Source organism: Capsicum annuum, chromosome 11 (genome assembly GCF_002878395.1).
Source record: "Capsicum annuum cultivar UCD-10X-F1 chromosome 11, UCD10Xv1.1, whole genome shotgun sequence".
Classification (NCBI taxonomy): Eukaryota; Viridiplantae; Streptophyta; class Magnoliopsida; order Solanales; family Solanaceae; genus Capsicum; species Capsicum annuum.
The window spans coordinates 212,684,667-212,703,251 of NC_061121.1; the positions used below are offsets into that span (position 1 = coordinate 212,684,667).

At 32.4% G+C, this 18,585-nt stretch overlaps 2 protein-coding genes across 3 annotated transcripts; one reads left to right on the plus strand and one right to left on the minus strand.

The window, feature by feature from the left end:
- The first annotated feature begins 2,008 nt into the window (after positions 1–2,008).
- On the plus strand, positions 2,009–9,110 carry LOC107848157 (2-dehydro-3-deoxyphosphooctonate aldolase 1). Of its 2 annotated transcripts, XM_016692849.2 has the most exons (14): positions 2,009–2,236; positions 2,353–2,450; positions 3,859–3,955; positions 4,226–4,291; positions 4,819–4,878; positions 4,999–5,073; positions 5,272–5,356; positions 5,757–5,815; positions 5,935–5,979; positions 6,647–6,745; positions 7,065–7,112; positions 7,239–7,286; positions 8,457–8,534; positions 8,905–9,110. In XM_016692849.2, the coding sequence occupies exons 1-13, from the start codon at positions 2,201–2,203 to the stop codon at positions 8,511–8,513; spliced, it is 873 nt and encodes a 290-aa protein (XP_016548335.1). In that variant the 5' UTR covers positions 2,009–2,200; the 3' UTR covers positions 8,514–8,534; positions 8,905–9,110. The 2 variants fall into 2 exon arrangements, with proteins under 2 accessions (XP_016548335.1, XP_016548336.1); XM_016692850.2 differs by lacking the exon at positions 8,905–9,110 and having other exon boundaries at positions 2,044–2,236; positions 8,457–8,822.
- A 2,547-nt stretch (positions 9,111–11,657) lies between these two features.
- LOC107846980 lies at positions 11,658–16,249 on the minus strand. The gene is made up of 4 exons (XM_016691253.2): positions 15,711–16,249; positions 14,706–15,127; positions 12,258–12,800; positions 11,658–11,899 (listed from the first exon to the last, which is right to left on the minus strand). The coding sequence occupies exons 1-4, from the start codon at positions 16,129–16,131 to the stop codon at positions 11,792–11,794; spliced, it is 1,494 nt and encodes a 497-aa protein (XP_016546739.1). The 5' UTR covers positions 16,132–16,249; the 3' UTR covers positions 11,658–11,791.
- Between the last annotated feature and the right edge of the window lie 2,336 nt (positions 16,250–18,585).

Here is an 18,585-nt window from a genome sequence, read left to right on the forward strand (position 1 = left end):
ACTTGATATGCATCTGATGGACGTCATCACAGCCTATTTATATGGCTTATTAGACAGTGATATTTATATGAAAATTCTTGAAGGATTCAAAATGCCTGATGCGTGTAAAAATTTTTGAGAAAATTATTCAATCAAGCTTCATAAATCCTTATACGGGTTAAAACAATCAGGATACATGTGGTATAATCGCTTTAACGGATACCTATTAAAAGAAGGGTATAAAAATGACCCAATCTGTCCTTATGTCTTTATTAAAAGGTCTGGATCTGAATTTGTCATAATAATTGTATATGTTGATGACTTGAATATCATTGAAACTCCTGGAGAGCTTCCAAAGACAGTAAAATGTTTGAAAAGGGGATTAGAAATGAAAGACCTCGAAAAGACAAAAAAAATTCTTGGTCTATAAATTGATCATTTTACGAATGGAATTTTTGTCCATCAATCCACATATACTGAAAATATTTTAAAGAGATTTTATATGGATAAAACACACTCATTAAGTACCCCGATGATTGTGCGATCACTTGATATTAATAAAGATCCATTTTGACCTCATGAAAATGATGAAGAACTTGTTGGTACTGAAATACCATATCTTAGTGCAATTGGGGCATTAATGTATCTTGCTAGTAATTCACAACCAGATATATCTTTTGCTGTAAATTTATTAGCAAGATTTAGTTCTTCCCCAACACAAAGACATTGGAATGGTATTAAGCATATATTCAGATACCTCCGAGGAACTATTGATATGGGACTATTTTATTCAAATGAATCCAATTTACAATTAATTGATTATGTAGATACAGGATATTTGTCTGACCCACATAAAGGTCGATCGCAGACAGGTTATTTGTTTATATGTAGAGGCATAGCTATATCATGACGCTCAACAAAACAAACTATGATTGCAACATCTTCAAATCATGCGGAGATAATAGCTATTCTGAAGCAAGCCAAGAATGTGTCTGGTTGCGGTCAATAACTCAACACATCCAGGAAACATGTGGCCTTCCTTTGAAAAAGAATATTCCAACAATATTGTATGAAGACAACTTTGCATGCATAACTCAATTAAGAGGACATCAAAGGAGACAGAACAAAACATATTTCACCAAAACTATTCTTTACTCATGATCTTCAAAAGACGGGTAAAATAGATGTTCAACAAGTTCGTTCAAGTGATAATCTAGCATATATGTTCACTAAAGCATTGCCAACATCAACCTTTGAGAAGTTAAGATACAAGATTGGGATGCGTCGTCTTCTAGTTATTAAGTAATATTTTTATCAGGGGGAGTAAATATGTGTTGCACTCTTTTTCCCTTAACTAAGGTTTTACACCACTGAGTTTTCCTGGTAAGGTTTTTAACGAGGCAGAAAACAATACGTATTACAAACTGCTATATACATTTTATTTCTTTTAGGATTATTTGTTGGTACATGAACATCCAAGGGAGAGTATTGTAAATATGTGGATGTCATTAAAATAAGTATCATTGCTACCGCTTAGCAATGACACTTCTCCAAGTAAAATTTTGCCTATAAAAGGCATCCACACTACATTATAATAGCACACAAGTAATGAATCAACTATTACCAAAATTACTCTTTCTATATATTTGAATATCTTCCTATTTCCCTTTCTTTTCTTTTAATAAGTTTTATTATTCGGTCTTCATATTACAATAATATATATATATATGTCTACCCCAACTCAATAGACAATAATACTAGTATCTCAAAGAATCTCTTGAACATTGGTAATACATTCATAAAAAGCAACAAAAAGAATACTAAATAGAGTTTCTATTAAATATAGTCTCTGAAGTTTAAACGTACATTGCAGGTCTCCAACTTTAATATGGTATTACCAAATATCGTATCGAACCAAAATTTAATTTATCGATTATCGAACTATCGAATCAATGTTTATAAGTATAATAAATGATATCTATATTTAAATATCGATTATTGAATTATTAAACCCGAATTTTGAAAATATGAAACAGCCAATATCGAACGTACACTCATCGAGTGGTAAGTTCATCTTAGACGAGCCTCTCAGGCCCTCAAAACATTGTGGGGCCTTTTGGTCTTTAAAGTGACAACCCAAATTCCCTCCTTCCTTGCAGCTAACTGGATCTGAATAACTAGCTTTGCTTTCGGTGTCGGCAAAATTACTTATTGCAGCCAAATGGATTCATCTACATTGCTCTTCAATCAGCTCAAGGTTATAAATTGCCCATGTTATTTTTCTCATTATAAATTGTTCATTTTCTGCACATTTTGCTCAAAAACTAACTGATTGATTGGTGTCGGAAATCGAAAATGAAAAAAAAAAATCAGGCAGCGGAGCCGTTTTTCTTATTGGCGGGTCCGAATGTGATTGAATCGGAGGATCATATTCTCTATATGGCTAAACATTTGAAGGATATCACTTCCAAGTAAACTTTTCTCATCTCTCTTACAGTTCCACTTGTAATTTGGTATATATTGAAATTTTATGTCTATCATATGGTCCAATATGAGGTCTATTACTGTTGTTTTTCGTTATAAATTTAGTCGGCGTTTGTTCATAAGAATTGTGACATTTGGGAAAAAAAAAAAGTGTTTGTTTTCAAGTTGGAAATTGGAGTTGTGTTTGGACACATATATAAATCAGAAGTTGTTTTCTGAATTTTTTGCGAGTGATTTGGAGTAAAAATTGTACATTGGGTTGTCCCTTTTTTTAATATGGTCCAATTTGATTAACCGGTAAATTTATTGCCATGTAACTGGGAGGTTATGTGTTCAATTTGTAGAAACAACCTCTTGTAGAAATGTACTGTAATGCTGAAAATACAGTTGCCCCTTGTGGCTCGGCCCGTGCATAGCAGGAGCTTTAGTGCATTGAGTTGTCGTTTTTTTTGTGTATGGTCCAATTTGAGTAACCGGTAAATTTGATGTCATGTAACCGGGAGGTTATGGGTCCAATTCATAGAAACAACCTCTTGCAGAAATTTAAGGTAAGGTTGCGTACAATAGACCCTAGCTCGTGCATAGTTGGAGTTTTAGTGCATCGGGTTGCCCTTCTTTTTTATATGGTCCAATTTGAGGAACAGATATATTTGTTGTCATGTAATCGGGAGGTTATGGGTTCAATTTTTAGAAACAAGCTCTTGCAGAAATGTAAGGTAAGCATGCAATAAACCCTTGAAATCCGGCTCATGCATGGCAGAAGTTTTAGTGGATGGGGTTGCTCTTTTTTTTTATATTGTCCAATTTGAGGTCTATTATTGTTGTTATTGATTGTAAATTTAGTGAGCATACAGGTGGATTTTTGCAATTTTATGTTTATTATATTGTCCAATTTGAGTTCTGTTATTGTGTTTTTGATTATAAATTTAGTGGGCGTTTGGACGTAAGAATTGTGGAATTTGGAAAAAAAGTTTGTATCTTGTTTTCATGTTGAAAATTGGAGTTGTGTTTGGACATGTATATGAATTAAAGTTTTTCAGAATTTTTGTGACTGATTTGGACCGGGGGGAGCAGTGTTTGGCCATGAATATTAGGAGCATTTGAAGAAAGTAGCTTTTTGTTTTCAAAGTGAAAGATGATATTTGAAAATTGAAGTTGAATTCCGGAAATCTTATGACCAAACAGGTTTTCTGGAGTTCAACTCTGGGAAAAAGTAAAAAATTTCATGGCCAAATGCCCCCTTGGAATTAAAATTGTGAAACTGCTTTTCGGAGTTTTTTTGAATGCAACTTGAATTCTGGAAAATTGTAACAATTCTATGTCCAAACAATTTTGCTGGAGAACATCCATGAACAAATAAGCACTTAATGATTGAATTGTCAATTTTTTTTATAGACTTGGGCTGAAGTTTGTGTTCAAGTCAAGCTTTGACAAGGCTAATCGAACCTCGTCTAAGTCATTCCGTGGTCCTGGCTTGGCTGAAGGCTTAAAGGTATAAAAGTGCCACTACTTTGCTGGAAAAACATTTAGCATTCTAATTTCTGGAAGGATATCACAATACTTTGGCTTCATGTTGTTTTTTCGAACTCCTAGATCAGTTTTAGAAAAATGTATTTGGTGAATGAAGGTCTCTAACCCTTCTTCCCTTGTGATATAATTTTGCAACTTGGATTAATAAGTTATATTCCAGCTCTTGTATGACATCCACTGTTAGAAAAACCCTTCCAACATATAACCTATCATTTTTTTGTCTTTGTTGCAGATCCTTGAAAAGGTGAAAATGATGTATGACGTACCCATTGTTACTGATGTTCATGAATCTATTCAGGTAAAATTTGTCTGCCTATTTTAGTGGCACTCTGCCATTTATGATAAAATTTTTTGTCCTGATGTTCTGTTTGATCTGATGATCTAATGCAATATTCCCTTGGGAATTACGTTACTTCTGTAAATAAATTATGCCTTATCTTTTATTCTCATCCATTCTCGCTACTTTGAAGTTTATTGACCAGCTTAAGTTTTTTCCATTCCACAAAGTACAATTTTTGTATTATATTCCTCATTTCCGACTCTTGTGAGGATATCTTCTGTCCTATTTGGAGGTATTTAACTCTAATTATGCTCCCCTTTCTCAATAAATGGAGGGCGAGATTTAAAAAAGCTTAGTGTGTTGTTAGTTCTAATGATTCCTTATTTCTCACATACATATTATGCAAAACATTTAGTTCGGGTATCCGTGTAATGTGATATTTTCAGTTCATTTATTCATTTTGTATATCAGCTCATCATTGAACATTGGTGGTCCAGAACTAGTTTCCCTTCCAATATGAACTGCATCTAACACTGTTTTGCCAGTGTGAAGCAGTAGGCCGAGTTGCAGATATAATTCAAATTCCAGCTTTCTTATGTCGTCAGGTTAGTCTGCTAGACATAATTTTCATTTTCAGCAAGATATTCTGACTTTTTCAGCCCAAAAGTTTAATACATTTCTCAGGAAGCAGCCATATTGATCCACTTTTGGGCTTTTAATGGCAGACCGACCTACTTGTTGCAGCTGCCAAGACTGGAAAAATTATCAGCATTAAGAAAGGCCAGTTTTGTGCTCCTTCGGTAAGTAACATTTCTCTTTTTTTTTTACTTTTTTGATTAGTCAGTAAGTAATGTTCCTCGTTTGAGATTAATTACAGCCCTTATTTCTCTAGCCCCTGTAAAAACCTTGATAAGCTTGTAACTTCATTATCTTGGTCCGTGGATGCATTTGTGTGTTTATATTCTGTCCATTTTCCACTTACGCTTTAATGTTCTCAGGTGATGGCAAATTCTGCTGAAAAAGTGAGATTGGCTGGAAATCAAAATGTCATGGTGTGTGAGAGAGGAACAATGTTTGGCTATAGTAAGTTTTCTTCTGTTTGTGTCTACTTATTAACACAAAGCTTCTTTAGTTTCTTTCTAGTTGGATGGAAGCAAGCCCCCGAGCAGTTATTTTCAGTGTTTTTCTATAAGCTAGAAAGGAAGGTGTTGAAGAGTACATTAAAAATAATTTCCTGCACTTTTTCTATTTGTCAATGCTAAACATTAGAAAGCATAGGAGAAATGAACTCTGTGTTCATGAAGGGTGCATAAAAGACCAGAGCCCAGATGCAAAATAGTTCTGGGGTGGGTATCGGGGGAGAGGGTGGGGTGTGAGGGTGTCCACCTGTGGGAGCTTCACAAAGTGTAGTTGGTCCAAGATCTTGAAGGAGGAGGCTTACGATAAGTATGAAATATCTAACATATATTATCTGATTCTGCAGATGACCTGATTGTGGATCCCCGGAACTTTGAGTGGATGAGGGAGGCCAATTGCCCTGTCGTAAGAGTCTTATTTGTTATTGTATTTTATATTCCCTTATGAGAAATCCACTTATAATTGTTTCTACATAGATATTTGTTGTTGGATTTACTTTTCTCATTTAAATTCTTGTTTCTCAGGTGGCTGATATAACTCATTCACTACAACAGCCTGCAGGAAAAAAGGTGCATTGTTCTTCTACCATTTCCTTAGAGAGTACTGAATATCTTTAGAGGAGCCTTTGATACGTATACACCGATAAAACGGAAAGAAAAGGATAAACTATTCTAGTCTACCATTGCTCTGATTTACTTTTTAGTATTCCTTACGCCTTTTCTGTTATGTATTTCATCTCCTTGTCGCTTATTCTTTATCTTGAGCTGGGGGTCTATCAGAAACAGCCTCTCTACTTCTTCGGAGGTAGCGGTATGGACTGCGTACATCTTATCTCCCCAGACCCCACTTTGTGGGAACACACTGAGTTTGTTGTTGTTTGTTTGTTATTCTAGTCTACCATATCAGATCAGTTGGGATACATGCATTTTGTTGTCAACATAAGCCTTCACGCTGAGTCCTTGACTGGTTGCATTTAATTAGTTTGAAGCTTTAGGTTTTATTAGCAGAAATCCATTCTTCCAGATCATGTTAGACACCTCCGTTTATAGAATCGACCCTTAATTTCGCATCCTCTCTTTCGTTTATGTCATTGTCCTAACTTGTGCTGTTTGAGTCTTTCAACCTCAGGATCAACTGTTATTAATTACTTTTAACTATTATCAAGTATCCAATTCAACAATCTAACGTATGAGCTCATCGTATGTCAATGACTTGAAGTTTTGCATTCTTGTACAGCTGGAAGGTGGTGGTGTTGCTAGTGGAGGTCTTCGCGAATTAATTCCTTGTATTGCCAGGACTGCTGTTGCTGTGGGAGTAGATGGAATTTTTATGGAGGTATATAGAGGCATCTGGCTGATTTGTAAAGTTGCGATATGCTTTGTGTGTATGCTCTTCTAGTTTAAGAAAACAAACATGTTTACACCTTGTTTAAGAGGAGAAGAATTAAATGCAACCGGAGCTTTGGAATCAAAATGCGATGATATTACTTTATCTGGTGCATTCATTTAAAAGAAAACTCTTCAAGCCATTCTTGAGATTCCTAAATTTTTAGGATGTCCATATTGTCAAATAATTGCTTTAGTTTCTGCTTTCCATTTAGTCTAAAACTGGTTTTAATTTTCTGCTCAACTGAATCGGAGATATTTTTCATTAGGTGCACAATGACCCCCTGAGTGCTCCAGTTGATGGTCCAACACAGTGGGTAAGTTACTAACAAACTATATACACTGTTGAGATTTTTGAGATATCCTTTTTTCTTAAATGACGCTATGGCATTCTGATTTAAGCTGTTAATTTGATCAATGCTTTCATCTTCATATTGTCTTAGCCTCTGCGCCATCTGAAGGAACTACTAGAAGAGCTTGTCGCGATTGGTGTAAGTCTATTTCTGTTTAGCATGAATTGCATATTTGAAACTTTTTGTTGCATAAATGAATGAAGCGAAATTTTTAAGTAACTTTTTGTTGCATAAATGAATGAAGCGAAATTTCTAAGTAGCAAACTTGGTAGGGATATAAGGAGACTGTTAAGGTGCTATGGTATTTTCAGAACACTGGGATTTGAGTAGGGTGAGTTAAGCTATAGAAGGCGCCGTTGGTGCTGGAAGTATATAACACAGGAGAGAAAAGATAGGAGAACTGCATATATTAAAGAGTAGGTAAAGCTAACCTTTGTATTTCCTTGTCTTCCTCTTTTATTTTCGTTTTTTCTTTCTATTTCATTTATCCGAAATTTTCACTAATTGCTTTTTATTCCCTGTATGTCTTTTCCCCCTAATTCTTCTAACCTGATTAATATGTAAGTCTGTCTGGATCAATTGGAGCATCTTTTGTTGCCTGTTGACCCTAGAATGACGACAGTGTGGGGATCATGGTCTAGACCAGTTGAAGAGGGTTGTAAGGAGATGTAGTTCCTGCTTCACAAGGATACGTTCAACTTTCCAGGACTGTATAATTTTGGGAGATCTTCCTACTTTGTAGTGGACTTTGCCTTACGTGAATGACACTTTAATGCAGATATCAAGGCATTAATACATGCCCCTCATCTCCCCACGAGCTGAGAAAGAAGCAACAGACAACAAATATAGTGGCAAAGCTAAATGTTAATCGTTATTAATACACTATGAAGGAGAAAAGGGACAGCCCAGGGCAGGCAGTATCCACATTCATGGAAAGTTCGGGGAAGGGATGTATCGCAGGGGGTGTAATGTAGGTAGCCTAGGCTGACAGTGTCTTCCACGGCTCGAAGCCAGGACTTATAGCTTATAAGTCACACAAAGACAAGTTTATGCTTGCCCCAGTGCTCCCCTTCATGAAACCATGAGTAAAAGTTGCCCTTTTCCAACTTCTAGTGTTTACAGAAAACAAATCAGTGCATTAAAACAATAAGTAAATGTTCGTAAATGCAAGGAAAAAAGAAAATCAAACTACTGAGTGGATATATGTTGTCATTTAGCTTATGCTTTTAGCTTCTTTGTATATCTCTTTGCTCCTTTCTTCCAAGCACGTTGCAGTTCTTTTCTTTCCTAATATCACATTTCTTACAGAGAGTTAGCAAGGGGAAGCAGCAATTCAAAATTGATCTCACTCCATTTCATGATTAGCGCACAAAAGTTTGGCTATCAGTAAGCAATATTTGCACCGATACACTATAAATTGTGTTCATGCTACTAGGAGTTGTACTTGACCTGTTGAGCTTAGGTTCCTGTTTACGTTTTACATTTTTACTTCATACAGTGGTTTTCCTTTCTTTTTTTTTACTATGTCTGAAAAAAGAAATTGGTTTTACGTAGTCCATGATTCGAGAATTTGGATATGTTTCTCTGAAATTTTTTGGGCAACTAATTCACTTTGTTGACAAACTACTTGTCTAACATAGATGAGAATGTTTTCTTCTTTGCTTTCTTGAGTCCTATGAGCTTGTTAATTTTTATGCCTTGAAGTTCTAAATCTCTCGACTTCCATATTCTTATCTTTAATATGAATGTTGACCAGATGACTCTGCAGAGACAATGTCTCCAGTCATTTTAGCTTACACGTGGCGATGGGCTTCTTGCATTTTTAGTTTGCTGCTTCAAAGACATTACAGCGTGTATTCGTTACTGTACTGAACATTATTGAATTTTCAATGCTCCTAGACTGATTCATTGGTGAGAGTTGTAACACTCCCGGTGCATTTAGAAGGTTACCTATTATTTCTACCTGTCCAGCTTCGAACTCAGAACCAAACCAAAATGAGCCGCGAAATTAAAAAAGTGACCAAAATAGGTCACCTATTTAAAAAATTACCAAAATAGGCTAAACGTAATAATTGATTACGTTTTTCACTTTTTTGTAAACGGTTAACTAACGGAGTTGACTTTTATAAAAACATAAGAAATTATTACACATTTATTTATAAAACGTAATAATTTCTTATGTTGTGTTATAAAAACATATAAAATGGAGGTAAAAAAAGGCAGTGATTTGTCAAATCATAATAAATGTCACTTTTCTGAAAATTGTCCTATAACGTAAGAAAAACTTACGATGTTTACTTTTTAAAAAACTTAAGGTGGTCCCCCCATGTGGTGTTCACGGGTGTTCTAGCATTGTGCAAGTATGATAACTAGTATCAGTGAAAAACTGTGGACTTGTCACCCGATTTGCTGGTAAATTACTATCACTTATATAATAGATATAATGTGCTTGATGATTACCTTAACATAAGTTTGTCGATATGGTACTCCCTGGACAAATTTAATACCAGAGATTGGTATTGCTTTTTATGCACTTTTAACTTTGTTTACTCATTGAAGAAATTACCAAATAATGCTGGATCTCTGTTAGCCGAATGCTGGATTTGTCGACGTCTTCCTTTTAAAGGATGCAGAGCCTATGCCACAATCTAGTAAATCCATGATTTCATAAGTTGGCTGATTGTAAATCCATAGCGATGACATAAAAAATGCAAATGCTTCTTTTTTTCTTTCTTCTTTAATGTTATCGTGAGTTCCAGTTTGTTTTTCAATTCTGATGTGTGTGATTTTAACTTTGGATCAACTCAAGTTTGTACAAAATGTAGTCCTTCGCCAGAGATGGTGTAAAGTGCTTGTACCGGGAATATCTAGTCTAGCCTCGTCTTCTTTCCACAACCGATTTGAGAATTCTGGTCTTTCCTGTAATTGTTGTGTTTAATGCTGAACTTACAGGGTATCTTCGGTGGGGACCACCTTAAGTTTTTTAGAAAGTAAACAAGTTTTTCTTATGTTGTAGCACAATTTTCATAAAAGTGACATTTATTATGATTTGATAAATCATTGCCTTTTTTCACTTCGATTTTCTTATAAAACGTAGAAATTCTTACATTTTACATGTTTTTCTGACACAACGTAAGAAATTATTACGTTTTGCAAATAAATGTGTAAAACGTAATAATTTCTTACGTTTTTATAAAAGTCAATTCCATTAGTTGACCGTTAACCAAAAAGTGGAAAATGTAATAAATTATTATGTTTAAACTATTTTGGTAACTTTTTAAATAGGTGGTCTATTTCGGTCATTTTTTTAATTTCGTGGCTCATTTTGGTTCTAAGTTCTCCAACTTCTTGGTGTGTGTATTGTAATACTCCCTCCGTTTCGGAATAAGTGAATTGTTGGGGTATTTATTAGTGTTTCAAAATAAGTGAATCATTGAATTTTTTTTCAAATTTACCCTTATGATTTGACAATCAATTAACTTTTGAAAAGATATTACAAGGTCAACTTTTTCTTTTTTGGGGGGTAAAAATGAAAAATTGTGTTAAATTTATGTTTTTAACGCTTTTTCCTTAATCTGTATGTCAAAATTCAATAATTCATTTATTATGAAATGGAGGGAGTAGCATTTTTAAGAAAGTATACCAGAGTAGTTGCAATAAAAAATTCTCTCTTAGGACTTCCTATAAACCACTCCGCTACCATACGTTTCAGGCTTTGTAAGAAATTCATACTATTTTGACTTACCCTGTGAATTCATTTGAGTTTTGATGCTGTTGACATACCTCCTATGCATTTGATTGAGATGCAACAGTTAGCAACTGAAACTCATATTATCGTATTATCAGTCACCAAAAAACAGATATGTTAGATATGACCAGAGCAGAACATGTGTGTTGTAATCTGAATGACTTAGGTTTCAAGAATTCTAAAGCACCATCAATGCTGAACATGTTTAGTATTCCTGGAGATTATATATCCAAATTGGTCTTCTATTATAGAACTCTCTCTGTTCCAAATTGAGATGGCACATTGATTAAGAAAAATAATTAATAACATGGCTAGTTACCATATTGCCCCTATTAAATGATGTTTATATGAAAAAAAAATATTCTCTTGATTAATGAAAAAAGACAAGTAAAATGAGAAATCAAATTAGAAAATTTGGGACGGAGGGAGTATATTGCAATTGCCTTTCTAATCCCTTATATTTTAAGCCTTTCCTTTCTATGTAACCAAGGCCTATGAACGTATCCCCGCTTAAAGGATTGGAAAGATAACCACTATAAAGGTTGTCTTTGATTAACCTATTAGCTTTCATTGAGAGGGAGAAATTAATGGAAGAGAATGCCCGCTAGTGTTTACTTACACAAAATAATAAGATGGATAGAACGGAATTTCAAGGCAAAATAGCGCATATAAGGTATAGCCTGACAAGGATTTGGAAACAGATTCGACTTGTACAAAAAAACTACAATGGTCAAATTAGTGTGATGTTTACACAGGGAAGATATTGAATGATTCAGATGTTGCAAATTCATTTTATACTTCAAATGTTTGGACAGTTTCTATGGCCTAAAAACAGAACTAAAGACGAACTAGAAAAATGGAGCTAGGCAACAATACTAGCCTCTCTCCCTAACATCTACAATTGGCTGATTTCACCATCTCTGCAACTGCCTACCCACATGTACAAATTTGATTTTGAGTTATTGTTTGATGGTAGAACACCACAACAATCCCTCAGAGGAGACTGCAGCAGGAAAAAAAAGATCCAATCAGATGATGACACTATAGAAACACTATAAGAAAAGGTGGTATAATCGAAATATGCACAAACTGATCTGGAAGATATTCCACCATTATATGAAATATCTTAATTTTTTCTTCTTGTTAGCAAATTGTCTTGTATTAGCCCTGTCCATCACAGCTCCAACATGGACACTGACCAAAGTTTGAAACCTTAGTCGAAGTAAAGGGGCAAAAGCTGAACCTTTTTTTCCAAAGTATTTTGACACGTGAAATTCATTGGCCAATTCATGCTGACAAATATGAGACGATTTGCTAATAGAAAGAGGATAGCACGAATGCGCAATGACAAAAAATCATACCTTCTGCCATCTATTACTATCTGGCCTTTTCAACAAAACAATGTTGTTGATATTCTCAGGTGACTCAACTTTCCATCTGCAGTAAGGTGAACGTTCTCTATGTCTATAATAAATCCCAATAATCTGATTTCTGGAACGATCATATTTCGCGGTGTTCATGTAGTACACAAAAGGCTTCTGGCAAGGATGCTTTGTAACAGGCCTAGTGTTGAATGCATAAGCAGTGTAATCTGCCCTTCTGTACCAATTGAGAAATGTCCTTGTAGGCATTTCAAGTTCTCTAGGTGAAATATTTCCTCTAATTATCTGAACTACATAGCCCCATGACACTGAAATAGACCAATATCTGTCTTTGTCATAGCAGATTGATTGTTGCATTAGGCTAGCTGAGTCGAGTTTTGCTGATTCAAATAGGCGTTGGAGACCGGAAACTCTGGACATCCCTGGGAAAATTGGGTCTACTACATCAAGATGATGAAGTGAGACTAATGGTGTCACTGGATGTGCTCCCAATAGGCCTAGTAAGTTGCCATATACATCATACTATACTACCACAAACAAAAAAAATCAACTTCAGCCAAAGTTCAAGTGTAGTTAAAACTGAGGATATACAATAAAAAGGTGTAAGAATTTAGTGCACTGGCAATACTTACCATCTTAGTGTACTTGAGATGACCTTTAGGAAAAAAGAGTAATAGTCTATAGTGATTTTAGCTTGGTAACTTAAAAAATGAATACTTTAACTAGTTGACCAGTTAAACTACATTGATAGTTAGGGGCGGAGTTTGAAATTTTTATTAAGATGATCAGAGTTACAATATTAAGAAATATACTCACGAAGAACCTAATTAGAAAATTCAACTTATATTATATATACATGAACATTTTTAGCCTATATATGCACACATGATTTTTTCAGCAAAGAATCGTCAATTGATATCCCTTGGACAAGGGTAGCTCCACCAGTATTGATAGAGTAAACATTTAGCCATTGTTAGCGGTGACAGAGCCAAGAGTTCTCACAAAGAAATTCAGAAAAAATACAAGAATGTCATCTATCGGATTTCAATTTATAACCTAATTAAAGTAAATTTTAAGCCACTGTTGTCACTAGTACAGAATCATTTCTTATGTGAAAGGGATTCAACAGTTTATACGTACGTACATACATATACATATATATACAAATACATGCATATACATATGTATGTATATTGCCTCTTATTAGATATATATATATATATATTTCTATATAATAAGAGGCAAAAGAAAGGAGAAGCAGGCAGTTCTCTGTCAACATGCCTGCTTCTCCTGCGTGCTTCATGAGTTGCTTTCTCCGTAATTTTATTACATCATATCTAATTAATTATTATAAGTTATTTATATATTAGAAAATTAATAATATTTAATAAAAAATAATCTTATAGATATTTATGACATGTCTGCTTCAGCTACTTCACCCAAGTATTTATGTATAATAATTTTGTTATATCACTTCTAATTGGATATGTCTGCTTCGTTGTTTCAATAGTGATTTTACTATGTCATTCTTAATTAATTATTATGCTCATTTAAATTTTTTCACAAGTATTTTTTTATAGTAATTTTGGTATATCACTTCTAATTAGTTGTTGTGAGTCATTAAGACATGTCTGCTTCGCTGCTTCAATCGTAACTTTACTATAGCACTCATAATTAATTATTATGGTCATCTAAGTATTCGAAAATTACATAAAAATATTATAAATTACAATAGTTAACAACTTAGAATATCTAAAAAAAAAAATCTTTTATATATTTCTAAAAAATATGTAAAAAAATATTATAAATCACAATAACTAAAACAAAATTTAAAAAATATTTGTTGGGCCCATGCTTTGCACATGCTATTAGTAACAAGTATATATACATACATACATATATATGCGTCCACCTAGCTCGCTTTTTTTTCCTTGGGTATTATTTGCACTGTAAAATAGTTCCTCCATCCCAATTTATGTGGCACAGTTAACTTAAATTTCGAGAGTCGAACAATTTAACTTTAATCATGAATTTCAGCATGGTATCTTTAAATGTCTTGAAATAAAATTTACATATTTAGAAACTACATAAAAACTATTATAAATCATAATAATTCACAATTTAAAATATTTAAAAGATATATAAAAAAATACTAAAATCAAAGAAGATTTATTTTAATCTCAATATCCGAAAGGTGCCACTTAAATTGGGTCGGAGGGAGTAAAAGACTAAGTTAACTAGAAGTTTGATCAGTTTAGCTTGAATTCTTTCTCTTTGTTGAAAGAGAACTCTCGGGAGAAGTTCTTCCCAAGTTGGATCGTATAGGATGCTAAGGGTATATTTGAACTATGTAGTCCGTTGATGCAGTACTACCAAGTGTCGAGTTTCAGAGAGAGAAAAAATTAGAGGTTTGATTTTAAAGTTTACCTGATGAAATCCACGTTCTTTGGTAAGTGGTACACCAAGTTCAGCCATACAAGCTTGAATTCTATCATCACTTCCATATAATCCAGGATACCTTTGTATACAACGATCTTGCATTTTTTCCAACTCTTTTGCTAATGGATAACTTATTGCAAATCCACCACCACCATAAGCCATTGCATAGGAGAAGAATATGTTTTGTACATGACTTTCAGAGGAACTGCCAATGTAGTAATATTGTTTATGATCATATTTTGATAAAACCCTAACCACATTTTCTACAACGAAAACCGTGTCATCGTCCCCCATCACGAACCATCTCACGTCTGTCAAACCCAGCCTTAATGTCTCCGAAACAACCCTAGAGATCCTCAGAGCTGATCTTCTCCCTTGTCGATTCGTGTAAAGAAAACTTGACGTGTCACCTGAAAATACGAAAATAAAGAAAGAACTATGTATTTACGATCGATATTACTATTACTAGAAAGTTGACACTCTTCATGAGTTGAAATCACATATACGTCTATATTTTGAAAATTTAATATGTTTAAATGTAAAAATTAAAGAATCAAGGATATTCCTTCTTGACGATCAATACTTCTATTACTTGAAATCGACTCTCTCTATATATATTATATATGTTTAAATGTAAAAACTAAAGAATCAAGGATATCTCTTTCTTATTGAGTTGAAAATAAAACCTACGTCTATATATTCGAATGCTAGAATTAATGAATCGAGGATATTCTTTTTTTACGATCAATAATCTTATTACTAGAAACTTGACACTCTTTCTGAGATGAAAATCAGACATATGTCTATATGCTGCAAATTAATATATATGTTTAATTGTAAAAACTAAAGAATCAAGGATATTCATGTTTGACAGTCACAGTATGTGACTCTTTTTGTGAGTTGAAAATCACATGTACGTCTATTTGTTGCAAATCTAATATGTTTATATATATATGTTACAAATGTAATATGCTTAAATGTAAAAAGTGTGACCTGAAATCCTAATATCAGGGAGGTCTTCATTTCTATTAGTTTTCACTTTTTCATCTAACCAAACAACCCCTCTTGCCTCTCCTGGTTTCCACCATAATTTTATATACTCTTTCCTTTTGTCCCACAAATTTGATGATGCAGCCACTCCAAACATAATATGTTTGAGCTCAGTATCCATCTCCTTTTTTTCTACATATTCTTTCATACTTTTTTGTTGTTGTTCTTGAAGAGGGAACGTAGACACGTTTGTCGAAAGGGATTCACTAGTTGAAATATTTGAAGAAGATGATGAAGAAGAAGAACAATCATCATCGTTAGTAAGAATGATGTTTGATGAGTAAATAAGATAGATGATTAACAATAATATGAAGAACCAAGGGATGAAATTCCTATTGCCAATTTGAGAACGTTGAGTACTCATTATTATTATTTTTTAAACTATTATGAAGATAATTAAACTGGTTGAGCTTGTTTGTTTACAATTTCTGGTGATCGTGATGGAGAAGAAAATTGGTGAATGAGAGATATTCGGATCATTTTTTGAAGTTTGTTAGATCGTAAATATTATTTAAGAGTTATAATAATTCCAAATTGTTATAATGATTTATTTGAACATATTGAATTACATTTAAAAAAGAAAAAGGAAGGGAGCCTTGAAGTAACCAGTAAAGTTGTTGTCATGAAGCCTTTGAAATAGCAGAAATGCTGCATACAATACACCCATGTGGTGGAGTCCTTCTCCGAACCCTGCGCATAGCGTGCACTTTAGTGCATCGGGTTGCATTTTTATTTTTATTTTTAAAAATCAAATCAAACTATAATCATCCTTACATTGTGATCTCTCTCTATCCATTTTTTGCAACATAATATTTAAAGGGAATATTACATGAAAAGACCAATCTTAAGACTTAAATATAAAAATAATACTGTATATTTTTTAAATATTACAAAAATGAAAGTTTTTTTTTACATACATAGTTATTTTTGAAAAAATCAGAAAAGATAATTATAACTCATAATTTTATGCTATAAATAATTATCATCTTAATATAAGGAATTATTTTTAATTTTTCAAATTAAAATGGGTGTAAAAGATAATCCCTAAAACTACTTTCAAATCTTTCTCTCTAGTATTCAAAATTCAAAATATTCTTAAATAAACTAAATACTTTATCTCTGCACCATTAATTTATATACTTTTTTTCACATAATTATTCAATTATTATATAACAAATACTTGATATTATATTTTTCATAAAAAAATATGTCCAATATAACAAATTTATATCATAAACTACAACTGCTATCTCTATATACCATAATAATTAATATATTTATACACAAAATATTATATTTACACCCATGAATATATAGAGTATTATATTTATATCATATATATACAAAGTATGTTATGTATAAAAAGTTTATACCTTATATATTTCACACGCATATATATAAATCTATAAAGTATATAAAGAAATATACAAAATATATTTATATATGTACGGTATATAATATATTATACCATGTATATGTATTTATGTAAATGTAAATATACGGAGTATGTTTTAGATTTAAAAAGTTTATTCAACAAAACCTTTTAACATAGATAATTATGTATAAGAAAATAAAATAAATAAACTAAAGAACCCCTAAGAATTAGTATCAACTCATTATTCCCTAATTTAGGCATGTTACAATAAAAGAATAAATTAAACAAATCATTTAAAAGATAAATTTGTATGGAAGAAAATAATTGTTACCTAAAAAATAGGAATAGGAAGTAGTCCTTCTTTTAATATCCCTGTTTAAGAATTTCAAATAAAAGAAAATAGCTAGTAAAGTAAATATTATATATGTCATAATTAAAATTCACCAAAAACGATCATATATATGTAATTATTTTTATAAAAATGGTTAATTATATTTTTTTTTCATATTTAAATTAGGCCTTATAATATGGAAATTTAGGCCTCTTACTTTTACATTATTTATTGGCTCATTCACATAGATGATAGCATTATTTATCAAATATAGTACAACTTTGACTCTTACATATTCTAGTCATAATTTTTTCTTTTTACAAAAAATAGCTTAATATATATGTAATATATTTTTAACGCAGATTTAATACAGTAACACATAAACTAAGTTGAATAGTATTAAATATTTAAATTCAGATATAATACACTTTTAGCATCATTAATAAGAGAAAAAGATAAGCAACAATGGTAATACATTTTAAATTCAATATATTATACGTATTATAGACGTGTTTCAATGCACGTGGTGGATATATATAATGAAAGTATTTTAAATACAAATGAATTATAAGTACTATATGTAAATTTAAAACATTTCATTATAATTTCAATTAATTTACATTGTTACAAATGTATTATATTTGTTAAAAATAGAATGAAAGACGTATACATTCCTAAACATTGCTTTTAAAATCAAACATACCCTTTTTTTAAAATAAAAAATAAAAGTTCTTTATGAACACATTTTTTATTTTTTAGATGAAAAAAGAAAGGTGAGAAATATTAATTGAGTATATAAGTTAATACCATTTTATAATGAAATACAACAACAACAACAAAATACTCAGTGTATTCCCACATAATGAAGTCCGGGAAGGGTCGAGTGTACGCAGACTATATCACTACCTCAAGTGAAGTAGAGAGGCTGTTTACAATAGACCCCGGCTTAGAAATGAATGAGAAAAATAACAACAATTAATTTTATTATGAATTAAAATTCTAATATTTATTTATAAGTGAAAATAAAAGGTAATTATAATTTTATAAATATATTTCAATGCAGATAATACAAAAATAATTAATAACCAAGGGTATTTTGGAAATAATCTCTC